This window comes from Hypanus sabinus, chromosome 14 (assembly GCF_030144855.1).
Source record: "Hypanus sabinus isolate sHypSab1 chromosome 14, sHypSab1.hap1, whole genome shotgun sequence".
NCBI lineage: Eukaryota > Metazoa > Chordata > Chondrichthyes > Myliobatiformes > Dasyatidae > Hypanus > Hypanus sabinus.
In genome coordinates, this window is record NC_082719.1 from 59010213 (window position 1) to 59032535 (window position 22323).

Sequence of the window (22323 nt, forward strand, 5' to 3'; positions counted from 1 at the left end):
TTTTAGCCAATGTACGGAATATTAAGGAAACTTGACTAGGAGGATTCAAAGTGGTGAAACATAAAACTCTGATTTTCTGAAATAAGTCAACTTGTTTCCTTCATGTAGTCTAATATTTCATTATCCCCATTTAGGTCATGCGAAAAGAAATTGAACTAGTCATGAATATATTAGGTGGTTCAGTTTGTATTTGTAGCTTATTGTATTGAGTTTTTTGGGGCCTCATACAAATATAACTGTGCATTGGTATTGGCAGAGCACCTCACAATAAAATTGATATTCATATGATTTAACAAATAAAATTATATTCCTTTTAATATCTTGTTTCATTAAGGAGAGACATTAGACCAAAATAAACTTCATAGTTTAAAGTACATGAAGTTTATTTTGGTCTAATGTCTCTATTATGAAAACTATTATATATGAAAACTATTAAATATGATTTTTATTATTTCATTTTTTACTTTCTTTATGCATCACTGTGTAGAAAACAACAGTGAATGCAATGATTCTATCCCATCTCAGTTCAATACATTCTACAATCAATATATGATACGTAACTTTTGTTTATCATCTGTATAATTCATATGGAATTCTGTTCTTTTTAACAATACAACTCAAATTGGCTTACGTTCTGAATCATAATATGGCACATGGTTTAAAATGCCTTTATGGCTACAAAACAGATTTCCTATTCGTGACTTTGCCTTGATCTATTTCCAATGAAGGTCCAAAAGAGCCAATGACATTATTTTAAAGATTAGGTGTTTCTTTCCAGTGCCCTGTCCAATGGTTTTGCAGTCAACCAACAACTACGAATAAGTTATTGTAGATCATTGTCACATTGCTGTTGTGGAAGCTTGCTGTGCACAAATTGGCTGCTAATTTTCCTGCAGTATGACAATAATCACACTTCAAACACTATTTCTGTGACTGAAAAGCAGCCTGAGGTTGCAAAATGTGCTCTATAAACACAAGATTTTAAAAATATCAACATAAGACACTTTCTTTGGTTATTTCTTGATTTGTTTATTTCATTAATTCTAACTTGTTCTATTTTTATTGATTTCCTCCATCCACTTTCACCTCTTTTGATGACGTCCCACTTTTCAAGGATGGAGTTCTAATTAAGCGCCTGAAGGAATATTGGGTAGGAATCCAAACTCTTGATCCGCCCATTTCCCTGATGAAAGTTGATTAGTCATTTTACAACATTTTAATACCCTCCTCTTTTGATTCATAATGCTGCAGCATTCTTATTAGGGAGAAAATTCTTCTGCTTCTTTAGTAATGTTTAATTACTGTGATGTGGTAGTCATATTGTCACAGTGTCTTTAACTGTAAGCTGTTCTAACCCAAAACTACTTTTGTTTCTGCTGGCTTTAGTGTCACCTGCATGTGGTACTGTCATTTCCAAACACTTCACAGCTGAAGAACAATTGGGACTTATTCAAGAAGGTTATGCCACCTAGTGCTTCAGTTATCCTGACCTCATTAACAATCTAAGCAAGCAATGAATCAGGTTGATTTGCAGTCTAAACATAACTACACAACAACCTATATTTGTAGTGCCTTTAGTATATACTAAGCATAACACAGTTCAAATCCTGACACCATATACAGTACTTTTTACAATTTCTACGCTTCAACGACAACAATCTGAAATTGAACAAAACTACTCAGAAACTTGATGTCATTGTAATTCTGTACTGAGCTTTACATCACCCATCCTCACTATTATTAGGAACTGGATATTTCTACTTTGGTAATATTGTATTATTGGCCGACTCTGCCTTTGCCTTAGTTCAACGTGAAACCATGCCTCTGCAACCTCTGTACTCCAGGCCCTCAATAAATATGAGGCCATCTACATCTAATTTCCATCTCCACTGTGCTTGGGGACTTAAACAACACTTCGATTGAAATTCTCCCCCTTGTTTTCAGATCTTTTCATTGCCTTTACCTTTCCTACTTCTGTACCTTCTAACAGATCTACAACTTTTGGAAATAGCTTTACTCCTCCAATTCTGGTACTGAGCATCTGTGAATTGAAAAGTTCCAATATAAACTTGCACAGAGTATTAAAAGAAAAGAGCGGGTTTAGGGCTGGAAGACTCTTTAAGAACATAAGAAACAGGAGCAGGAGTAGGCCATCTGGATTGTTGAATCTGCTCCCACCAGTCAATAAGACCATGGCTGATCCAGCCATGACTCAACTCCATTTACCAGCCTTTAATTCATAGCCCCTAATTCCCCTACTATGTAAAAATCTAAATGTGTCATAAATATATTTGATGAGATAGCCTCTGCTGCTTCTTTGTCAGAGAATTCCTCAGATTCACTACTGTCTAGGTAAACCATCTCTATCCTAAACCTACTCCTCTGAATCTAGTTTCTTAGTTTTAGTCTCACTTACCAGTGGAAACAAAATTCCTGCTTGAATCTTATTTATCCCCTTCATAATTTTATGTCTTTCTATAAGATCCCCTCTCGTTCTTCAGAATTTTGATGAGTATAGTCCCAAGCAACTCAATCTCTCCATATAGCTAATCTCTCTTCTCTGGAATCAACCCAATAAACCTTCCACATATGGTCTCTAAAGCCAGTGTAACATCCCTGCTCATCAATTGAATCACTGTATCAGTGAAGGCCTTCTTGATAACCTCCTGCACCTGCAAACCAACCTTTTGTAATTCATGTACAAATATTCCCAGTTCTCTCTGCACAACAGCATGCTACAATCTTTAACCATCTAAATAATAATCTGATCTTGTATTTTTTTTCTTTCCAAGTGGATAGTCATGTATATACCAATATTGTGTTCCCTCTGCCAGACTCCTGCCCATTAACTGAACCAATCCATATCTGCAGACTGTCCGCAACCACTGCTCAGTTGGCTTTTCCACTCAATTTAGTGTCATCACCAAACTTACATATGCTATACACAGTTTCCCCTTCCAAATCTTTAATGCTTATCATGAACGGTTGTGTCCCAGCACTGATTGCTGCAATACTCCGCTCCCCACTGATCGCCAACCAGAGCAACATCCACTAATTGCAGCTTTTTGCCTTCTATTGGTTAATCAATCCATGCCAGTACATTACCCGTAACTCCATGACTCCTTATGGATAAATCTTTTATGTGACACCTTATTGAACAACACCTGGAAATCCAAGTATATATCATCCACCCTTTGAGTATATTCCCCTGTTCAATCAGCTTATTTTATATTAGCCATTTTCCTACCCCACCTACAAGTTGCCTTAATAATTCTACATTCCAGAAATCTATCCATCTGTCAGGCTTGAATATACTCATCAACCAAACCATCACAGGCATCTGGGGTAGGGAATTCTAAAGATTGTAACATTATGAAGATGTGCCTTCTCAACCCAGAACACACTGACTAAACCCTTGTCCTGAGATCTTGATCAGGATGCTCTAGCTAAGAGAAACTCTCGCTAAGGATCCTACTGTGCAATCCTCGGGAATTTTCAGTGGTTTGATGTCATTCCCCCTCCTTCTGAACTACTAACAATATGAATCTGTACCACTTCCTCTCTTCATAGGAGAGCTCTCGCATCTCAGCATTCAGTCTGGTCAACCTGCACAGAAGCCCATAAACAAGTATGCATTGTGGTGTCATAATCATAGTTTCCTGGGATAGCATTACCAAAGCAATACATGTATGGTCTCATGAAGCCAAAGAGGTCTGATTTAGGGTTCTACGTTCAATCTGCACCATAGTAGAACATAGAAAAGTACAGCACAGGGAATGGCCTTTTGGACCACCATGTCTGGGCCATTTGTAATGCCAGTCTCTAATCCAATCTATGTGCATATGATCCATATCTCCCTCTTCCTTGCCTGTTCATGTATGTGACTGAATGTTCTTTAAACATTGCTTTTGTATCTGCTTCTACCACCTCTCATCAGCACTCTCTCGGCATGCACCATTTTCTATATTTTTAAAAAAAACTTGCCCCGCTAGTCTTCTACATAGTCAAAAACATTTCCTGTCTCACCTTAAACCTATGCTTTGTCATATTTGGTATCCCCGTTCTGGGGAAAAAGGCTTACTATCTATGACCTTCATAATGTTATGTAAGTCTACCACCTTGGCCTCTGACTCTCCATAAAGAACATTCCAAGTTTGTCTAACCTCATAGCTGATGCAGTCCAATCAAGGCAGCATCCTGGTGAAACTCTTCTGCAACCTCTACAAAGTCTGCCCATCCTTCTTGTAGTTAGCCAACCAGAACTCAAATAACAGTCCAAATGGAGCCAAATCTAGAGCTGAAACATGACTTTCCAATTTTAATGCTCAATTCCCTGACCAATGAAGACATGCTTGCCATGTCTTCCTAACACACTACCGATTTGCATTGTACTTCTTGCACCCCAAGGTTCCACCAAATATCAATGTACCTTAAAGTCTTGCCTTGTATACTTTTCCCTTGCATTTGATCTTCCAAAATGTCTGGATTAAGCTCCCATCTGCCATTTCTCCACTCATATTTCCAGCTAATATATACCCTGCTGTACCCTTTGACAACCTTGCTCACTATCCACAGCTTCACCAAATGTCATTTCACCTGCAAACTTACTAATCACCTACATTATAATTCAGATCATTAAAATATATTACAAGCAACTGAGGCCCCAACATAGATCCGTGAGGAGCACCATTGATCACAGACCTCCAGTCAGAAAAACATCCCTCAACTACTACTGTCTGTCTTCATTGATGAAGCCAATTTTGTATCCACTTTATCAACTCACCATGAATTCCAGGTGACTTAATCTTCTGAACCTTGTAAAATGCCTTAGTAAAGTCCACATCGACATTCATAGCCCTACCCTCTTGTCACTTCCTCAATGAACTCAATTCACATCTGTGAGACAACCTCCCTCTAACATCCATGCTTTGATTCACAAGAGTCACAGCTGTCATTCTCTTGAATAAGAGACGCAATTCCTATTGAAGGTCCTTGATGTAAAGAGTAAAGATAGACTTGATTCTAGATTACAGATGCAGATTGACTGATTGCATTGCTCAAATATTGATACTAATTCCTTCTTCCTCAATAATTCTTCCCAACTGCTGCCCTTTCCTCAGGAGGCTAGGATATCTCCATGAGGCAAATTTTTCTAAAACCATATGATTAAGTACATGGACAGGAGGGTTGGGAAGGGGGTAGGTGATAAGTGCAGGGAAATGGAACTAGCTTAGTGGGAACCATGGTTGACACAGACAAGTTGGGTGAAGAGCTATTTCTATGACTTTATAAGACGCGGCCCATTTTGGTCAAGCTGTGAATATAGTAGTTATTAACAGTTATAAATCCTATTTGGTATAAACAATTCATTGGCCATGTTTACTGTGAGTTTTCCTACATTAGACCTAACAGAATGTGAATTTAATGCATACATTCTCCTAGACCAGGGGATCCCATCTGGGTTTTTTTTGCCATGGACCCCTACCATTAACCAACGGTTCCATGGACCCTAGGTTGTGAACCCCTATCTTACACCAAGGTCTGTTATATTTGAATATATTTCCTTGACCTTTGTTTCTGAATAGATAGAAAATTCAACACTGGTGGATGTAGCTCATCTGTGCCTGGCCCTGCAGCAAGACAACAAAAATATAATGCCTTAAAAATAATAAAACACTCTCTTCCAAAACAAATTGGCATTAATCCAGATAAAATTATACTGGGACAGATTACAAAACTTTAGCATAATAATTTATGTCTGGAAATTTAGAAATTTAGCACTGGTATTTTTCAGCAACACATTTTTGTAAATCATTTTTTTTAACATTTGAACCATTTCTTGATCAAATAGTGCCAATCCAGAAATTTGACCTAGCATATCTGGTCATGGATCATCCGAACATATCTGGCACAATTTCTGTAACTCACTTCAGATTATACCATTTACCATACAATGCCTGTTGGGATGCCAGGAATGTCATCATTCATCAATATTTTGGAGATGTATCAAATTCCACTAAAGAATACTAAGACAATTCTCACATAATATGACAAAAAAAGCTTCGGAGAAGTTGTTCCATCTGCCTTTGTTATATTTATATTAGCACAGTGACAGTCTTAGGTGAGTCACTGAACCCAATGATGTGGGAAGAGAAAGTAATGGAAATGGATGCATTAAGATTCCTTCAAAAGTGAATAATTTCAGTGCTGTATAGTCATTAACTAACTTAACACAACTATATAACCGTATAACGATTACAGCACGGAAACAGGCCATCTTGGCCATTTTAGTCCCTGCCGAATGCTTACTCTCACTGAGTCCCACTGGCCTGCACTGAGCCTATAACCCTCCATTCCTTTCCTGTCCATATACCTATCCAATTTTACTTTAAATGACAATACCAAACCTGCCTCTACCACTTCTACTGGAAGCTCTTTCCACACAGCTATAACTCTCTGAGTAAAGAAATTCCCCCTTGTGTCAACCTGAAACTTTTGCCCCCTAACTCTCAACTCATGTCCTCTTGTTTGAATCTCCCCTACTCTCAATGGAAAAAGCCTATCCGTCAACTCTATCTATCCCCCTCATAATTTTAAATACCTCTATCAAGTCCCCCCTCAACCTTCTACGCTCCAAAGAATAAAGACCTAACTTGTTCAACCTTTCACTGTAACTTAGGTGATGAAACCCAGGTAACATTCTAATAAAACTTCTCTGTACTCTCTCTATTTTGTTGACATCTTTCCTATAATTCGGTGACCAGAACTGTACACAATACTCCAAATTCGGCCTTACCAATGCCTTGTACAATTTTAACATTCCATCCCAACTCCTATACTCAATGCTCTGATTTATAAAGGGCAGCATACCAAAAGCTTTCTTCACCACCCTATCCACATGAGATTCCACCTTTAGAGAACTATGCACCATTATTCCTAGATCACTCTGTTCTACTGCATTCTTCAAAGCCCTACCATTTACCATGTATGTCCTATTTGGATTATTCCTACCAAAATGTAGCACCTCACACTTATCAGCATTAAAGTCCATCTGCCATTGTTCAGCCCACTCTTCTAACTGCCCTAAGTCTCTCTGCAAGCTTTGAAAACCTACTTCATTATCCACAACACCACCTACCTTAGTATCATCTGCATACTTACTAATCCAATTTACCACCCCATCATCCAGATCATTAATGTAAATGACAAACAACATTGGACTCAATACAGATCCCTGAGGTACATCACTATTCACCGGCCTCCAACCTGACAAACAGTTATCCACCACTACTCTCTGGCATCTCCCATCTAGCCACTGTTGAATCCATTTTATTACTTCAATATTAATACCTAATGATTGAACCATCCTAACTAACCTTCCGTGTGGAACCTTGTCAAAGGCCTTACTGAAGTCCATATAGACAACATATACTGCTCATCAACTTTCTCGTAACCTCTTCAAAAAATTCAATAAGATTTGTCAAACATAACCTTCCACGCACAAGTCCACGTTGACTGTTCCTATTCAGACCCTCCCTATCCAGATAATTATATATACCATCTCTAAGAATACTTTCCATTAATTTACCCACCACTGACGTCAAACTGACAGGCCTATAATTGCTAGGTTTACTCTTAGAACCCTTTTTAAACAATGGAACCACATGAGTAATATGCCAATTCTCCGGCACCATCCCCATTTCTAATGACATTTGAAATATTTCTGTCAGAGCCCCTGCTATTTCTACACTAACTTCCCTCAAGGTCCTAGGGAACATCCTGTCAGGACCTAGAGATTTATCCACTTTTATATTCCCTAAGAGCACCAGTACTTCCTCCTCTTTGATCAGCATAGTTTCCATAACTTCCCTACTTGTTTCCCTTACCTAACACAATTCAATATCCTTCTCCTTAGTGAATACCAAAGAAAAGAAATCGTTCAAAATCTCCCCCCTCTCTTTCGGCTCCACACATAGCTGTGATTCTCTAAGGGACCAATTTTATCCCTCACTATCCTTTTGCTATTAATATAACTGTAGAAACGCTTTGGATTTATTTTCACCTTACTTGCCAAAACAACCTCGTATCTTTTAGCTTTTCTAATTTCTTTCTTAAGATTCTTCTTACATTCTTTATATTCCTCGAGCACCTCATTTACTCCATGCTGCCTATATTTATTGTAGATCTCTCTCTTTTTCTTAAGCAAGTTTCCAATATCCCTTGAAAATCATGGCTCTCTCAAACTTTTAACCTTTCCTTTCAACCTAACAGGAACATAAAGATTCTGTACCCTCAAAATTTCACCTTTAAATGACCTCCATTTCTCTATTACATCCTTCCCATAAAACAAATTGTCCCAATCCACTCCTTCTAAATCCTTTCGTATCTCCTCAAGGTTAGGCTTTCTCCAATCAAAAATCTCAAACCTGGGTCCAGTCCTATGCTTCTCCATAATTATATTGAAACTAATGGCATTGTGATCACTGGACCCAAAGTGCTCCCTAACACATACCTTCGTCACCTGACCTCTCATTCCCTAACAGAAGATCCAACACTGCCCCTTCTCTAGTCGGTACCTCTATGTATTGCCGCAAAAAACTATCCTGCACACATTTTACAAACTCCAAACCATCCATCCCTTTTACGGTATGGGCTTCCCAATCTATGTGTGGAAAATTAAAATCCCCCAAGATCACAAAACTGTGCTTACTACAAATATCTGCTATCTCCTTGCAAACTTGCTCCTCCAATTCTCGCTCCCCATTAGGTGGTCTATAATACACCCCTATAAGTGTTACTACACCTTTCCCATTCCTCAATTCCACCCAAATAGCCTCCCTAGATGAGCCCTCTAATCTATCCTGCTAGAGCACCGCTGTAATATTTTCTCTGACAAGCAACGCAACACCTCCCCCTCTTGTCCCTCTGATTCTATCACACCTGAAGCAACGAAATCCAGGAATATTTAGTTGCAAATCACACCCCTCCTGCAACCATGTTTCACTACTAGCTACAACATCATATTTCCAGGTATTAATCCATGCTCTCTCATCCATCTTTCTTACAATGCTCCTAGCATTAAAATAAACGCGTTTAAGAAATTCTCCCCCTGTTCCTCTCTGTTTATCTCTAACAGTACAAAGAACTTTACTGAAATCTTTTCCTTCCTTCTCCCATACATCTGTTCCTACACTGGTTCCCCTCCCCCCTCATATCTAGTTTAAATCCTCTGGAGCTTCTCTAGCAAACCTACCTGCAAGAATATTTGTCCCCCTCCAGTTCAGATGTAAACCGTACTGCCGGAACAGGTCCCACCTTCCCTGGAAAACTGCCCAATTATCTATAAATCTGAAGCCCTCCCTCCTGCACCATGTCTTCAGCCACATGTTGATCTGCATTATCTTACTGTTTCTAAACCCACCTGCATGTGGCACTGGTAGCAATCTTGAGATTGCTATCCTGGAGGTCCTGTCCTTTAACCTTGGTACCTAGCTCCCTAAACTCACCTTTCAGGACCTCCTCACTCTTCCTACCCACGTCATTGGTCCCTGCATGGACCACGACATCCAGCTGCTCACCCTCCCTCTTGAGAATACTGAGAACTCGATCCGAGATATCGCGGACCCTGGCACCATGGAGGCAACAGACCGTCCGGGATTCTCGATCTCTTCCACAGAACCTCCTATCTGTCCCCCTAACTTTCGAATCCCCTATCACTACTGCTGTCCTCTTTTCCCTCCTTCCCTTCTGAGCTGAGGGTCCAGTCTCACTGCCAGAGATGCAACCACTGCAACTTGTCCCTGGTAGGTTGTCCCCACCAATAGTATCCAAAACCGTATACTTATTGTTGATGGGAACAGCCACAGGGGTGCTCTGCTCTTCCTGTCTATTCCCCTTCTCTCTCCTGACAGTCACACAACTACCTGTCTCCTGACACCTAGGGGTGACTATCTCCCTGAAACTCCTGTCTATTTCTGCCTCTGCCTCCTGAATGATCCGAAGTTCATCCAGCTCCAGCTCCAGTTCCCTAACACGGTTTGTCAGGAGCTGCAGCTGGATGCACCTTTTGCAGGTGTAGTCATCAGGGACAGCTGTGCTCGCCCTGACTTCCCACATACTGCATACAGAGCACTCAACTGCCCTAACTGCTGCCTCCATTACCTACTCCTAAGATAATTAGATTAATTAAAGGAGCTTATCCGGCCTTACCTCACCTGGAGTGAAGCTCGTCCTCAGCCTCTGCTCACTAAATTCTCCCACTGATCTCAGAGGCTGATCTTCATGCGCTTGCGCAGTCGTGCCCCGTTCAACCTCGCCTCTGCCTGTTCTCGCCGAAGCCTGATTGAGCCAAAGCCATCCCACTCTGCCTCAGTCCGCTACGACGATGGCCACTGTATATGGCGGTCTTTCTTTTAAACCTTTGGCGCGCTGCATCACACACCTGCGCAATCCAACCCCTTTGTCCGATCAGTTAAAAAAAACAGCTTCTCTCTGAGCTTCTTTTACCTCTTCCCTCTTCGCCTCTTGCTTCGATTTAATAAACCAAATTACTAATTTCATTAACTTTGAAAAGAAAGAAGTTAAATCAAACTAAATTGTAACTTCTTAAAAGAACATTGGCAATAATATGTTTCATCTTGAGTTGTGGAAAGACAAACATGTTGTAATCATAGCAGTAGTGAGAATTAGGTTTGACCCACGAGTTGCAGAGCTTCTGATTTTAGGCTTTTAAAAATGCAATTCCCCATATAGAGGGTGCCAGGAATGGACAGCCTAGGGCTGCTTGAAGGTTTACAACATTAGTCATGAACAAGACAATGTTGGGGAATAATCTAATTAAGCTGTCCCATTTTTGAAGGTTATTTGCATATGATTATTGATGGAGAAATCAGAATTAGATTGTGAGTTATTCATGAACGAAGGGAAGAGGCAGTTTTTAGAAACATACAAAACCTACAGCATAGTACAGGCCCTTCAGTCTGCAGTGCTGTGTCAAACATGTACTTTTTCTATGGGGAATAATAAAGGAAATTTGGAACCTTTTCATACTCATCTTAAGAATACCTCTGCTTGGTTAATTGAAACTTTCAAGAGCTTCAGTAGGTTTATTTTAAGCGTAGGTAATGTATGCTCATGGATGAAAGGCTAGGTGATTGTGGTTGAGGTACAGATAATCATAATACAGTAAAATGGCCAACTCCTCCTCCTGTATTCCCGTGGTGTAGAAAAGATATGCAAAGCAGATCAGTTTCTGCAATGTATAGTTGCAAAATTACATATAGAAAGTACAACCTTGTTTTCTGTGTTTCCGGCATATTGTTATCCTTTTCTTTCTTTCTCCCCTTCCCCAGAATGGCCTACCAGACACCCAAGCTAAGTTCCACATCATGTTCCTGTTCTTTGCAGCTGCCATGTTCTCCGTCAGCCTGTCCTCTCTGTTTGGCTACCATTGCTGGTTAGTCAGTAAGAACAGGTCTACATTAGGTAAGATCGAATTTCTCTACTAAATATTTGATGATGTTGAATTTTTAAATAATTAGGTTGGAGCAAGATTGGACAATCTACAACAAAGAAAAATAAAATCTCTGTTTTTGGTGGCATTTTTGGGCTTAAAATTTAATGGGTTGCAGAAATATTCTGCACAATAACATCTATCAGAGGTTTAGGGTGAGTGTGTCAAAGTCCACAGAGAAGACTAAATACATCAAAACTCCAGTTCCTGACCTGGTGTTTATCTCCTATTCTCTCCAGCCAGATTGCTAGTTCAACAAGCTCCTGTAGGTATCTGCAGTGAAATTAAAACAGGTCAATAAGGATGGGACATCATGAAGACCAGACATTCTCTATGCTACTGCACCTGCAAAATTCAAACAAGTACAGCACAGAGCCCAATAGAATTATCTCCACACCCGACCTTAGATTGGCCATTATCCCAATATTCAGGCACTGTGAGAATGATAAAGTGAAAAAAAAAATAGTACTGAAGAAAATGTGAGATGGTACATGTACCTGGGCAGGTGTAGTTCAGGCAGTGTCTTGGTAAATGTCTTCTGCACCCTCTCTAAAGCCTTGAAATCCTTTCTGTAATGGGGTGACCAGAACTGAATGGAATACTTCAGATGCAGTCTAATAAATATCAACTAAGAAAGGCAAACGTACCATATGCCACCTTCACCACTCTTATCAATTTGTACAAAGCCATTTGGTTAGATTAAACTCCATCTGCTATTTTTCACCCTTTATCTGAAACTGATCTATATCCCACTTTATTCTTTGCCAATCAGTCATCTATGTTATCCACAACACCACCTATCTTCATATCATCCTTAAACTTACTAACCTACCTAGCTACATTTTCATCCAGGTCATTTATATCACAAACAGCAGAGGTCCCAGTACAGATCCCTGCAGAATACCACTAATTAAGATGCATTCGGTCTTCCAGCAAAACCTTCAGCAAGAATAAGCCCCTTCACCTACCACCCTCTGTTGGCTATGGACTAGCCATTTCTGAATCCAAATTGCCAAATCACCATTGACCAAATACATCTTCATTTTCTGGATGATCCTCCTATGAGGGACCTTGTCAAACACCTGAATAAAGTCAATGTAGACAACATCTACAACTCTACCTTCATCAATCATCCTCATCACCTTGTCAAAAAAACTCAAGTCAAGTTAGCAGACTCGACTTGCCTCACACAAAGCTATGCCAGCTCTCCCTAATTAGGCCATGGTTTTCCAAATGCTCATAAATCTTATCTCAAAAAATTTCCTCCAGTAACTTCCTCACTGATGTGTGATTCACTGGTCTGTTGTTTCCAGGATTATCCCTGGTTCCTCTCTTGAACAATGGAACAGTATTAGCATCTTAACAGTCCTCTGGAACCTCATCTGTGTCTAGAGAGGACATGAGGATGGTGGTGAAGGCCCCAGCAATCTCTTCACTTGCCTCTTTTATAACCTAAGGTATATCCCATCAGACCCTGGGGTTTTAATCACCTATAAAGCTCTTTAAGAGACCCAACGCAACTTCCTCCTTTACATCAAAATGCCCTAGCATATTAAGACTCTTGACACTGATCTGCCTATCTTCCACTTTCTTCTACTTGATTAATACATACATAGATTACTCAACCACATCCAAGCAAGTGGTCCTACTCTTTCCCTAGTTGTCCTCTTGCTGCTGATGTATGCATAGAATACCTTTGGACTGTCTTAAATACTATTTGCCAAGGACTTTTCATGCCCCCACCTGGCTTTCCTAATCTCCTTCTTGAGTTCTTTTCTGGCTACTTTATAATCCCCAGGACTCTGTTTGATCCTAGCTTCCTGAGTTTCACATGCTTTTCCTTTCTCTTCTTGACTAAATTCATCACCTCCCTCAACATCCAGGTTCTCTTACGTCGCCTTCCTTGTCCTTCCTTCTGCGTAGAATTTACCTGTTTGCAGTTGGTCTTTAAACACCTTCTACATGTCGAGTGTGGACTTGCCCAAAAACAACAGTTCCCAAGTAACTCTCCCTAGTTCTACCCTAATACTCCTGTAATTTGCCCTGCTTCAGTTTAATACTCTCTCACTAGGTCCATCCATACTTATCTATAGCTATCTTGAAAGTTAAGCATTTGTGCTCACTGTTCCCTAACTGCTCATCCACTGAAAGGTTGGACCCCTGGCCAGGTTCATAACCCAACACCATACTCAGTAGAATCCCTCCTCTTGTTGGACTCTCTATATATTGATTTAAGAAGCCCTCTTGGATGCACCTAGCAAATTCTGCCCCATCTAAACCACTTGCTCTAAGAAGGTCCCAGTTTATATAAGGGAAGTTGAAGCCCCTCACGTCAACAACCCTGTTGTTTTTACACCTTTTCTTAGTTTGCATATCTGTGCTTCAGTGTCCCAGTGGCTACTGGGGCTGAGGTCTGTAGTACAATACCATCAGACTGATTACACCCTTATAATATTGGAGTTCTACCCATATAGACTTAGTGGATGAGCCTTCCATTCTGTCCCCTTTGAGTGCAGTTGCGATATTGTCCCTGATTAGTAATGCAACTCTCCCTCCCCCCTTTACCTCCCTCTCAATTTTTCCTAAAACATGAAAAACCCTGGGACATTAAGCACACATTCCTGTCCATCTCTCAACAAAGTCTCTGTAAGGGCCACAACATCAGAGTTCCATGTACTGATCCATGCTCCAAGTTCATCACATTTACCCATAATGCTCCTAGCATTAAAATACACTATCCTTCCTATGGTATCTCTTACTTTGCTCCTGCCTGATCTTACTGGCCCTGACATCTTCCATCCTTTGTGTCCCTCCACTTTATAACCTGTTGTTCTGGTTCGCATCCTCTGCTAAACTAGTTCAAACTCTCCTGAGTAGCACTAGTGAAGCTTCTGGCTAGGATATTGGTTTCCCTCCAGTTTAGGTGCAACTTGTCCATCTTGTTCAGGTCACCCCTGCCCCAGAAGAGGTTCCAATGATGCAAGAACCTGAAACCCTGACCCCTGAACCAGTTCTTCACCACTCATTCATCTGTACTATCAGCCTGTTCCTGCCTTGACTAGCATGTGACATGGAGAGTAATCCAGAGATTACAACTTTGGAGGCCCTGATTTTCAGCTTCTTTCCCAACTTCTATACTCTCCACAGGACCTCCTCCACCTTTCTACATATGTCATTAGTGCCAGTGTGCACCATGACCTCTGGCTGCTCAGCCTCTCCCTTGACAATATCTGCAACCGCTCTGAGATGTCCTGGACCCTAGCACCTGGGAGGGACCAACATCCTGGTATTTCTTTCTTGGCCACAGAATTTGCTGTCTGTCTCCTATCCCTATCACTACTACTCTGCCTGTCTTTACCCTTCCCTGTTGAGCCTTAGAGCTGGACACAGTGCCACTGGCCCTGCTGTCGTGCTGTGCCCCAATAGGCGAACCTCTCTCCCACCCACAACAGTATCTGAAGGATACTTGTTCCACAGAGGAACCCTGCACTGACTGCTTACTCCCCATACTTCTGGTGGTCACCCATCTACTATCTGAAACCTGCACTCTGGGTGCGACCACCTCAGTAAAAGCTACCATATCATAATGAATCTGCCCTTGTGCAATCCTTAGCTGAACTTTTGGCACATGCCTCCTACTCACATGGAAAGGTCTCCTTTTTCCTTCTTGGTGAAGTTGGCTGATTCAACCCAGTAATGTAGACCTGTTAGATGAAAATAAAAAAATAAACAATTTTTTGCAGCACTATTTGATGTACACCTTTAAGACAACCATTTTTAAAAAGCATATGCTGTCATCCATACTCTTGTCATCAAAATCGGATGGATTTTTTTCCAATTCATCTGAAACTTTGTTGCCTACATCCTGTTACACATTCCCACTCTCACTGTTCTTACCAATATTTCCAATAAAATTTACTAGTTTGTGATTTTAAATCCTTTCTTATCTCATCAATCATTAAATATAATTTTCTCCAGCTATAAAGTTAATCTTCAGACTCTCTTTTCTTCTGTCTCTAATCTTTTGCACTTCTTCTGCCTTTACTTGGCGAGTTACATTAATGAAAATTTCCCTCTTTTTCCCTCCTTAAAATTCCATTGATCAGGTTTCCAATCTTTCACATAATACATTCCTGGGTACAATGTCTAATTTCTGATTGCCCTTCTGAAAAATGTTCTACGTTAAAGATGCTGTATAAATGCCAGCTTTTGTTATGTGAAAAATGAGAAATATTCTAATCTTTTGATACATTAGTGTTATTTTTAGTGTATTTCAACAACACTGATCACACTGGTGTTGCATCTTCAGTGGTTCCAGCAATTACATATTTTCCAAATTCTCTTCCTTTTCCTGTTATTTTTTAAATGTCAGTGAATGAAAGGTTCTGGATTAAATACACATTTTCACATTTGAAATGTAGGTGTATCTTTTTTGTCACATTGAAACAGAACTTCCTCATTGGCTGCTTCATGCAATGTTGAATTCTGATGGAACACCCAAATCTAAGACAATTATATAGTGTAATGCTTCATTTATTGACCTTGGCCTGAGTTGGCAGAGTTACTCTGTCAGTTGAAAATAGACATTGTAGCAACAATTGCATTTTGCTATGAAACATCAGTTGTCGCGGACACCTCACAGGCTAATGATCATCTTGCATATATTTCATTCCAGAAGCATTTGAGTAAAATAAGAATAGTATGATGTGCAAATGTTCCGTGTTCAGAGTATGCTCACAGAATACAAAAATACTTCTGTGTTTTGATGTGCAGAGAACAACAAAAGATCTGCTTTTTTCTAACTCAGGGAAAAAAAATGCAATGTCTTTGATTTTAATCTGTGGAGTGACTGTAGCCAAAATAGTAAGCTGTAAGAGGCAACAGTAACAGTGTGTCATAACATTGCAATTCAAATACAGAGACCCACGTTATTGATCTGGAGACACCAGTACAAACCTCATCATGGCAGCTGACAATTTAAAATTGAGTAATTGAATAAATCTGGAATTAAAAGCGTAGTATCAGTAATCAGATTGCTGTAAAAACTCCAGTTCCTAAATACTAGAGAAAGACACCTGCCAACTTTACTTAAAATAGTAGCAGAAAATGCAAGAAGCACCAGTCAACAGTCATGGAATGAGAAATTGTAGTTAATATTTCTTGTCCAGTACCTTTCATCATTCTCTCCAGGTCTGATCTAAATGTTCCTCCAGCCCACTGTAATGTGGCTGAATCAGAGGGTGGTTATGAAATCGCCAAACAAGCTGGTCAGTGTAGGATCAGATAAGTGCTGACACAGTCACTAACAATTATGATTTAGTGACAACCTTTAAATACCCTGGAGTTCTCTCCTCATCCCTCCCCCTTTGTTTTGCCTGAAATACCCAAAGCCATTTAAAATCTACCTTCCACCTGTGCATTCATTTTTCTTTAATTCTCCTTCGACAGCTACTCAGGTGCAACATGGAACATGGAACTTTAAAATTAAAGCAAAGTAAAACTGTGACTGATCTTACGAAGATTGGAAGACTAGATAATAAACTCTGTACTGCTTTACGCATCATTGATGATATAGCGATGAATTAACATTTCGCCTCTCACCAGTGAGAGTAAGATGAGAATGATATGGCAGATGATTGTGTGGCTGAAGAAAGGTGCAGGGGACAGGGTTTCAGATTTATGGATATTGGGATCTCTTCTGGGGTAGATGTGACCTGTACAAAAGAGATGGGTTACACATGATTTTGACAGGACCAATACCCTTGTGGGCTGGTTTGCTAGAGCTGATGGGAAGGGTTAAAATTAGGTTGGTCAGGGAATTGTAACCAGAGCGATAGGTCAGAGGATGGAGGATGGTGTAAAGTAGGTACATGGTGTATGTAGAGATACTGTGAGGAAGAATATGCAGTGGATACAGCATGGATGGATTGAAACCTGTCTAATTTAATTCAATATGTATCAGGAACCGGGGGATGAACTCAGAGCACTCATCAGTATGTGAATCTATGACATTGTGGCTATTATAGAGACTTGGTTGTCACAAGGGCAAGAATTATTGTTGGATTTAGATGTTTCAAGAGGAAGGTAAAAGAGGTGGAGGAGTGGCATTGCTGATCAAGGATGGTATCATAGCTGCCAAAGGGAGAATGTCGTGGAGGGATCATCCACTGAGTCAGTGTGGGTAGAAGTCAGAAACCGGAAGGGAGTATTCTATATATATACCCCCCCCCCCCCTCCATAGCATCAGAAACGTTGACGAACAGACCAAGAGGCAGATTTTGGAATGGTGTAAAACTATTGGTATTTCAATAGTGCAAGAGATTTAAATGGGGCCAAATTTGTTAGGTGTGTCCAGGAAGGATTCCTGACACAATATGTAGATAGGGCAACTAGAGGAGAGGCCATTCTGGATCCAGTACCAGGCAATAAACCTGATCTGATAGATCTCTGGGTGGGTGAGCATTTTGGAGACAATGACCACAACTCACCGACCTTTACTATAGGTATGCACAGGGATAGGTGCAGAAGGTATTGAAAAATATTTACTTGGAGGAGATTGTATTATGTTATGAGGCAGGAAGTTGGGAGCATAAATTGGGAACAACTGTACTCTGGAAATACACAGTGGAAATTTGGAAGTTGTTAAGGACATGCTTGTATGGAGTTCTGGATAGGTTTCTCTCATTGAGGCAGGGAAAGGATGGTAGGATTAATAGAAACATAGTTGATAGGAGATGCGGAACACCTAGTCAAGAGGAAAGAGGAAACATACTTAAGGTTTAGTAAGCAAGGATCAGACAGGACTCTAGAGAGTTGTAAGATAATCAGGGAGGAGCTTAAGAAGAGACTTAAGAGAGGCATGAGAAGGCCTTGGTGAGTCAGATAAGGGAAAGCCCCAAAACATTCTACATGTAGGTGAAGAACAGGGGGATGACTAGAGTGAGGGCAGGACAATCAGGAATAAGAGAGGAAACATGCCTGGAGTCAGAGGAGGTAGAGGAGGTCCTTAATGAATACTTTGCTTCACTATTCACCAGCGAGAGGGATCTTGACAAATGTGAGGACAGGGTAATATGCTGGAACTTTGAGAGAGGGATATACCCCAGGTTACTTAGGGAACTGAGGGAAAAGATTACTGCACCTTTGGCAATGATTTCTGTGTCTTCACTGGCCACAGGAGTAGTGCCAGAAGATTGGAGAGTGGCAAATGTTATTCCTTTGTTCAAGGAAGGTAACGGGTAATACTGGGAAATGAAGACCAGCGAATGTTGCATCAGTAGTGAACAAACTATTGGAGAGGATTCTTAGAGACAGGATTTACAAGCATTTGAAGAAGAATAGTCTGATTAAGGATAGTCAACATGGTTTGTGAGGGGCAGGCTGTGCTTCACACTCCTGAATGAATTATTTGAGGAAGTGACAAAAATTGGTGAAGTTAGACCAGTGGATGTGATGTATATAGATTTTAGTAAGATGTTCATCAATGTTCCCTATGGTAGGCTCATTCATAAAGTGAGGTGGCACAGAGTCCAGTGAAACGTGGCTACACGGGATTCAGTATGGGTTGGTGTATAGAAAGCAGAGTGTGGTAGCGGCTAGAGTATATTCCACATGGAGTTCAATGGTAAGTGGTGTTCCACAGTGATCTGTTCTAGGAACTCTGTTCTTTGTGATTTTTATAAATGACTTGGGTTAGGAAGTGAAAGGTCACATGAAGGGGGTGAATGGCAGGTTTCCTAGCAGTGTGGAGAAACAGAAGGATCTTAAGGTCCACCTTTATAGATCCTTCAAAATTGCCACACAATTGAAAGGGTAGTTATGGTGCCTTGGCCTTCAGTAGTCGGGAGATTGAGTTCAAGGACTGCAAGGTGATGTTGCAGCTCTATAAGACTCTGGTTAGACCATACTTGGAATATTATGTTCATTTCTTGTCTCCTAATTATAGGAAGGATGAGACAGCTTTAGTGAGAGAGTGTAGGGGAGATTTACTAGTACGCTGCCTGAATTAGAGAGCAAGTCTTGTGAGGATAAGTTGAGTGAGCCACAGCTTTCCTCTTTGGAGCGAAGGAGGATGAGAAGTGACTTGATGGAAGCATATAAGGTGATAAGGCATAGAGTGGACAGTCATCTTCTTTTTCCAAGTGCATAAATGACTAATATGACTATTATTTTAAAGTGATAGGACGAATGGAAAGGGGTGATGTGAAAGGTAGTTTTTTTTTATACAGCGAGTGGTGGGTGCATGGAACATGCTACCAGGGTTGGTGGTAGAGCAGATACAGTAAGGATATTTAAGAATCTCGTAGGCACAGATGAAAGGGCTATGTGGGAAGGAAGCATTAGACTGACTTCAGAGTAGGTTAAAAAATTAGCACAACACTTGTCGTCTGAAGGGCTGTACTGTGATGTATTATCCTTTCTAAAATGGATAATAGACCCCTTCCTAACTACATATCACTCATGATTTTCTTCAGTTTACTGACTCATTCTGCAGTTAAATATTCAGGTGTGAGTTTCAAGCAATAAAGTTAAAATAATGGCTTACTTGTTTCAGAGGCATTCAGAGCACCTGTATTCCGACATGGACCAGACAAGAATGGGTTTAGCTTGGGCTGCAGCAAGAATATGAAGCAGGTATTTGGTGATGAGAAGAAGTACTGGTTGCTGCCTGTCTTTACAAGGTAACTACTCATTATCCTGACTTCTCAAATCCTTAATACAATCTTGATTGTATAAAATTGAGTCTAGAATACTATACCAATAGCACTGGTATTTGTATATTATTGTCATGTGTACAAAGATACAGTGAAAAGTTTATCTTGCATACTATTTATACAGATCAAGACATTACACAGTACACTGAGCAAGAATAAGGTCAAATAATAACAACATAGAATAAAGTATAATAGCTACCAATAAGAGTGCAGGTTAAAGATTAAGTACAAAGATCATAATGAGGTAGATTGTGAGGCTAAGAAACCATCATATCATACAAAAGGTCTGTTCAGGTGTCTGATAAGAGTGGAATAGAAGCTGCCTTTGTGCCAGGTGGAATGTGCTTTCAAGCTTTTGTATCTTCTGCCCAATGGGACAGAGAAGAGAGAATGTCTGCAGAGGGTAGAGTCATTTCCTGTGCTGGCTGCTTTACTGGGGCAGTGAGAAGCATAGACAGTCCATAGAGTGGAGGGTGGTTCTTGTATTGTGTCCACAACTTCCTGCAGTTTCTTGTGGTCATGAGCAGAGCAGTTGCCACACCAAGCATCCAGACAAAATGCTTTCTATGGTGCATCAATAAAAACTTGATAGAGACAACAGATCTTACAAAAAACAGCAAGAAGGCATGGTCTCTCATATGCAAACTTGGAGGCAATCCCAAGAAAGCTGCCCAACATCCCAATGTGTCTGCTAACCAAGTTGCACACCAGTTGTTCCTAAATGGAAAAACCAACAAGAAACAATCAGGAGCACAACTAGATAGGAAGAAGTACAGTGATGACTCTGGCTTCACTGGACCATTCACTGTGAAGAGCTGGAAATTGGTATATCTAGTCTAAAACATGGGAAAGCAATTAGTCTTGACAACATAGCATCGGAGCAGATAAAGCATTTTGGACAGCAAGCAAAGAAATGGCTCCTACAATTGTTGAACCACTGTTTAGCAACACACAAGCTACCTAATATGTGGTGGAGGTCACATGAAATAGCACTATTAAAGCCCAGAAAAGATCCCTCAGATCCTAAGAGTTTTCGGCTAATCTCACTGCTTTGCCACATCAAACACCAGCTCTAAATGAGAAGATCATCGCAGAGTAAGCAGGTTTCCACCCCGGCAAATCAACAACAAGCCAACTGCTCAACCTCACACAATATATCGAAGATGGATTTGAGCAAGGGATGGTAACAGCTGCTGTTTTTGTAGACTTGTCAGCAGCTTACAATACAGTGAACCATAGGCGCCTCCTCAGCAAGACCCTGGAGATGACAAAAGATATTCACTGAACAGAGCTGTTAGGAAGCATGTTTCAGAATGGCCGGTTTTGTGTTGAACTAGGTGGAAGCACAGCAGGTGGCGAATTCAGAAGAATGGCCTTCCTCCGGGAAGTGTGCTCACTCCGCTGCTGTACAACATCTGGGTGTAGTCACAGCTAGGCTGCCAGAAGCAGGTCGTTGGGTGACAGTCCGAGGGGGGAAAGCGAAGGAGAGTAGACAGGTAGTGCAGAGCACCCCATGTAGCCATTCCCATGAATAATAAGTTTACCATCCTGGATGCTGTTGGTGAGGACGACCGACCAGGTGTGAGCCACGGTGGCAGGGCCTCTGGCACGGAGTCTGACCCTGTGGTGCAGAACGATGGGACGGAGAAGAGGAGAGCTGTCGTCATTGCAGACCGTATAGTGGGGGAGCAGATAGAAGATTTTGTGGACGTGAGAAGGAAACCCACATAGTTTGTTGCCTCCCGGGTGCCAGGGTCCAGGATGTCTCTGACCAGCTGCATGACATCCTGGTATGAGAGGGAAAGCAACCAGAAGTCGTGATACATGTTGGGACCAACAACTTAGGCAGGAAGAGGGATGAGGTCCTGAAGTGTGAGTTTTGGGAACTAGGCAGAAGGCTGAAGAACAGGACCTTAAGGGTGGCGTTCTCAGGATTGCTGCCAGTACTATGTGATAGTGATGGTAAGAAATGGAGGAGATGGCAGTTGAATGTATGGCTGTGGAGTTGGTGCAGGGGGCAGGGTTTTAGATTTTTAGACCATTGGGATCTCTTCTAGGGAAGGTGGGACCTGTACAGATTGGATGGGTTGCACCTGA

General features: G+C 40.9%; 1 protein-coding gene across 2 annotated transcripts in view; it reads left to right on the plus strand.

Annotated features, from left to right (window-relative positions):
- Positions 1–22323, plus strand: part of zdhhc2 (zinc finger DHHC-type palmitoyltransferase 2) — a 92340-nt gene that overhangs the window by 47881 nt on the left and 22136 nt on the right. Inside the window, exons 8-10 of one of the 2 annotated variants that reach the window (XM_059989271.1) lie at positions 1115–1150; positions 11352–11484; positions 20067–20193. In XM_059989271.1, coding sequence (XP_059845254.1) covers positions 1115–1150; positions 11352–11484; positions 20067–20193 — 296 coding nt within the window. The remainder of the gene's footprint in view (positions 1–1114; positions 1151–11351; positions 11485–20066; positions 20194–22323) is intronic. The other variant, XM_059989272.1, reaches the window with a different exon arrangement.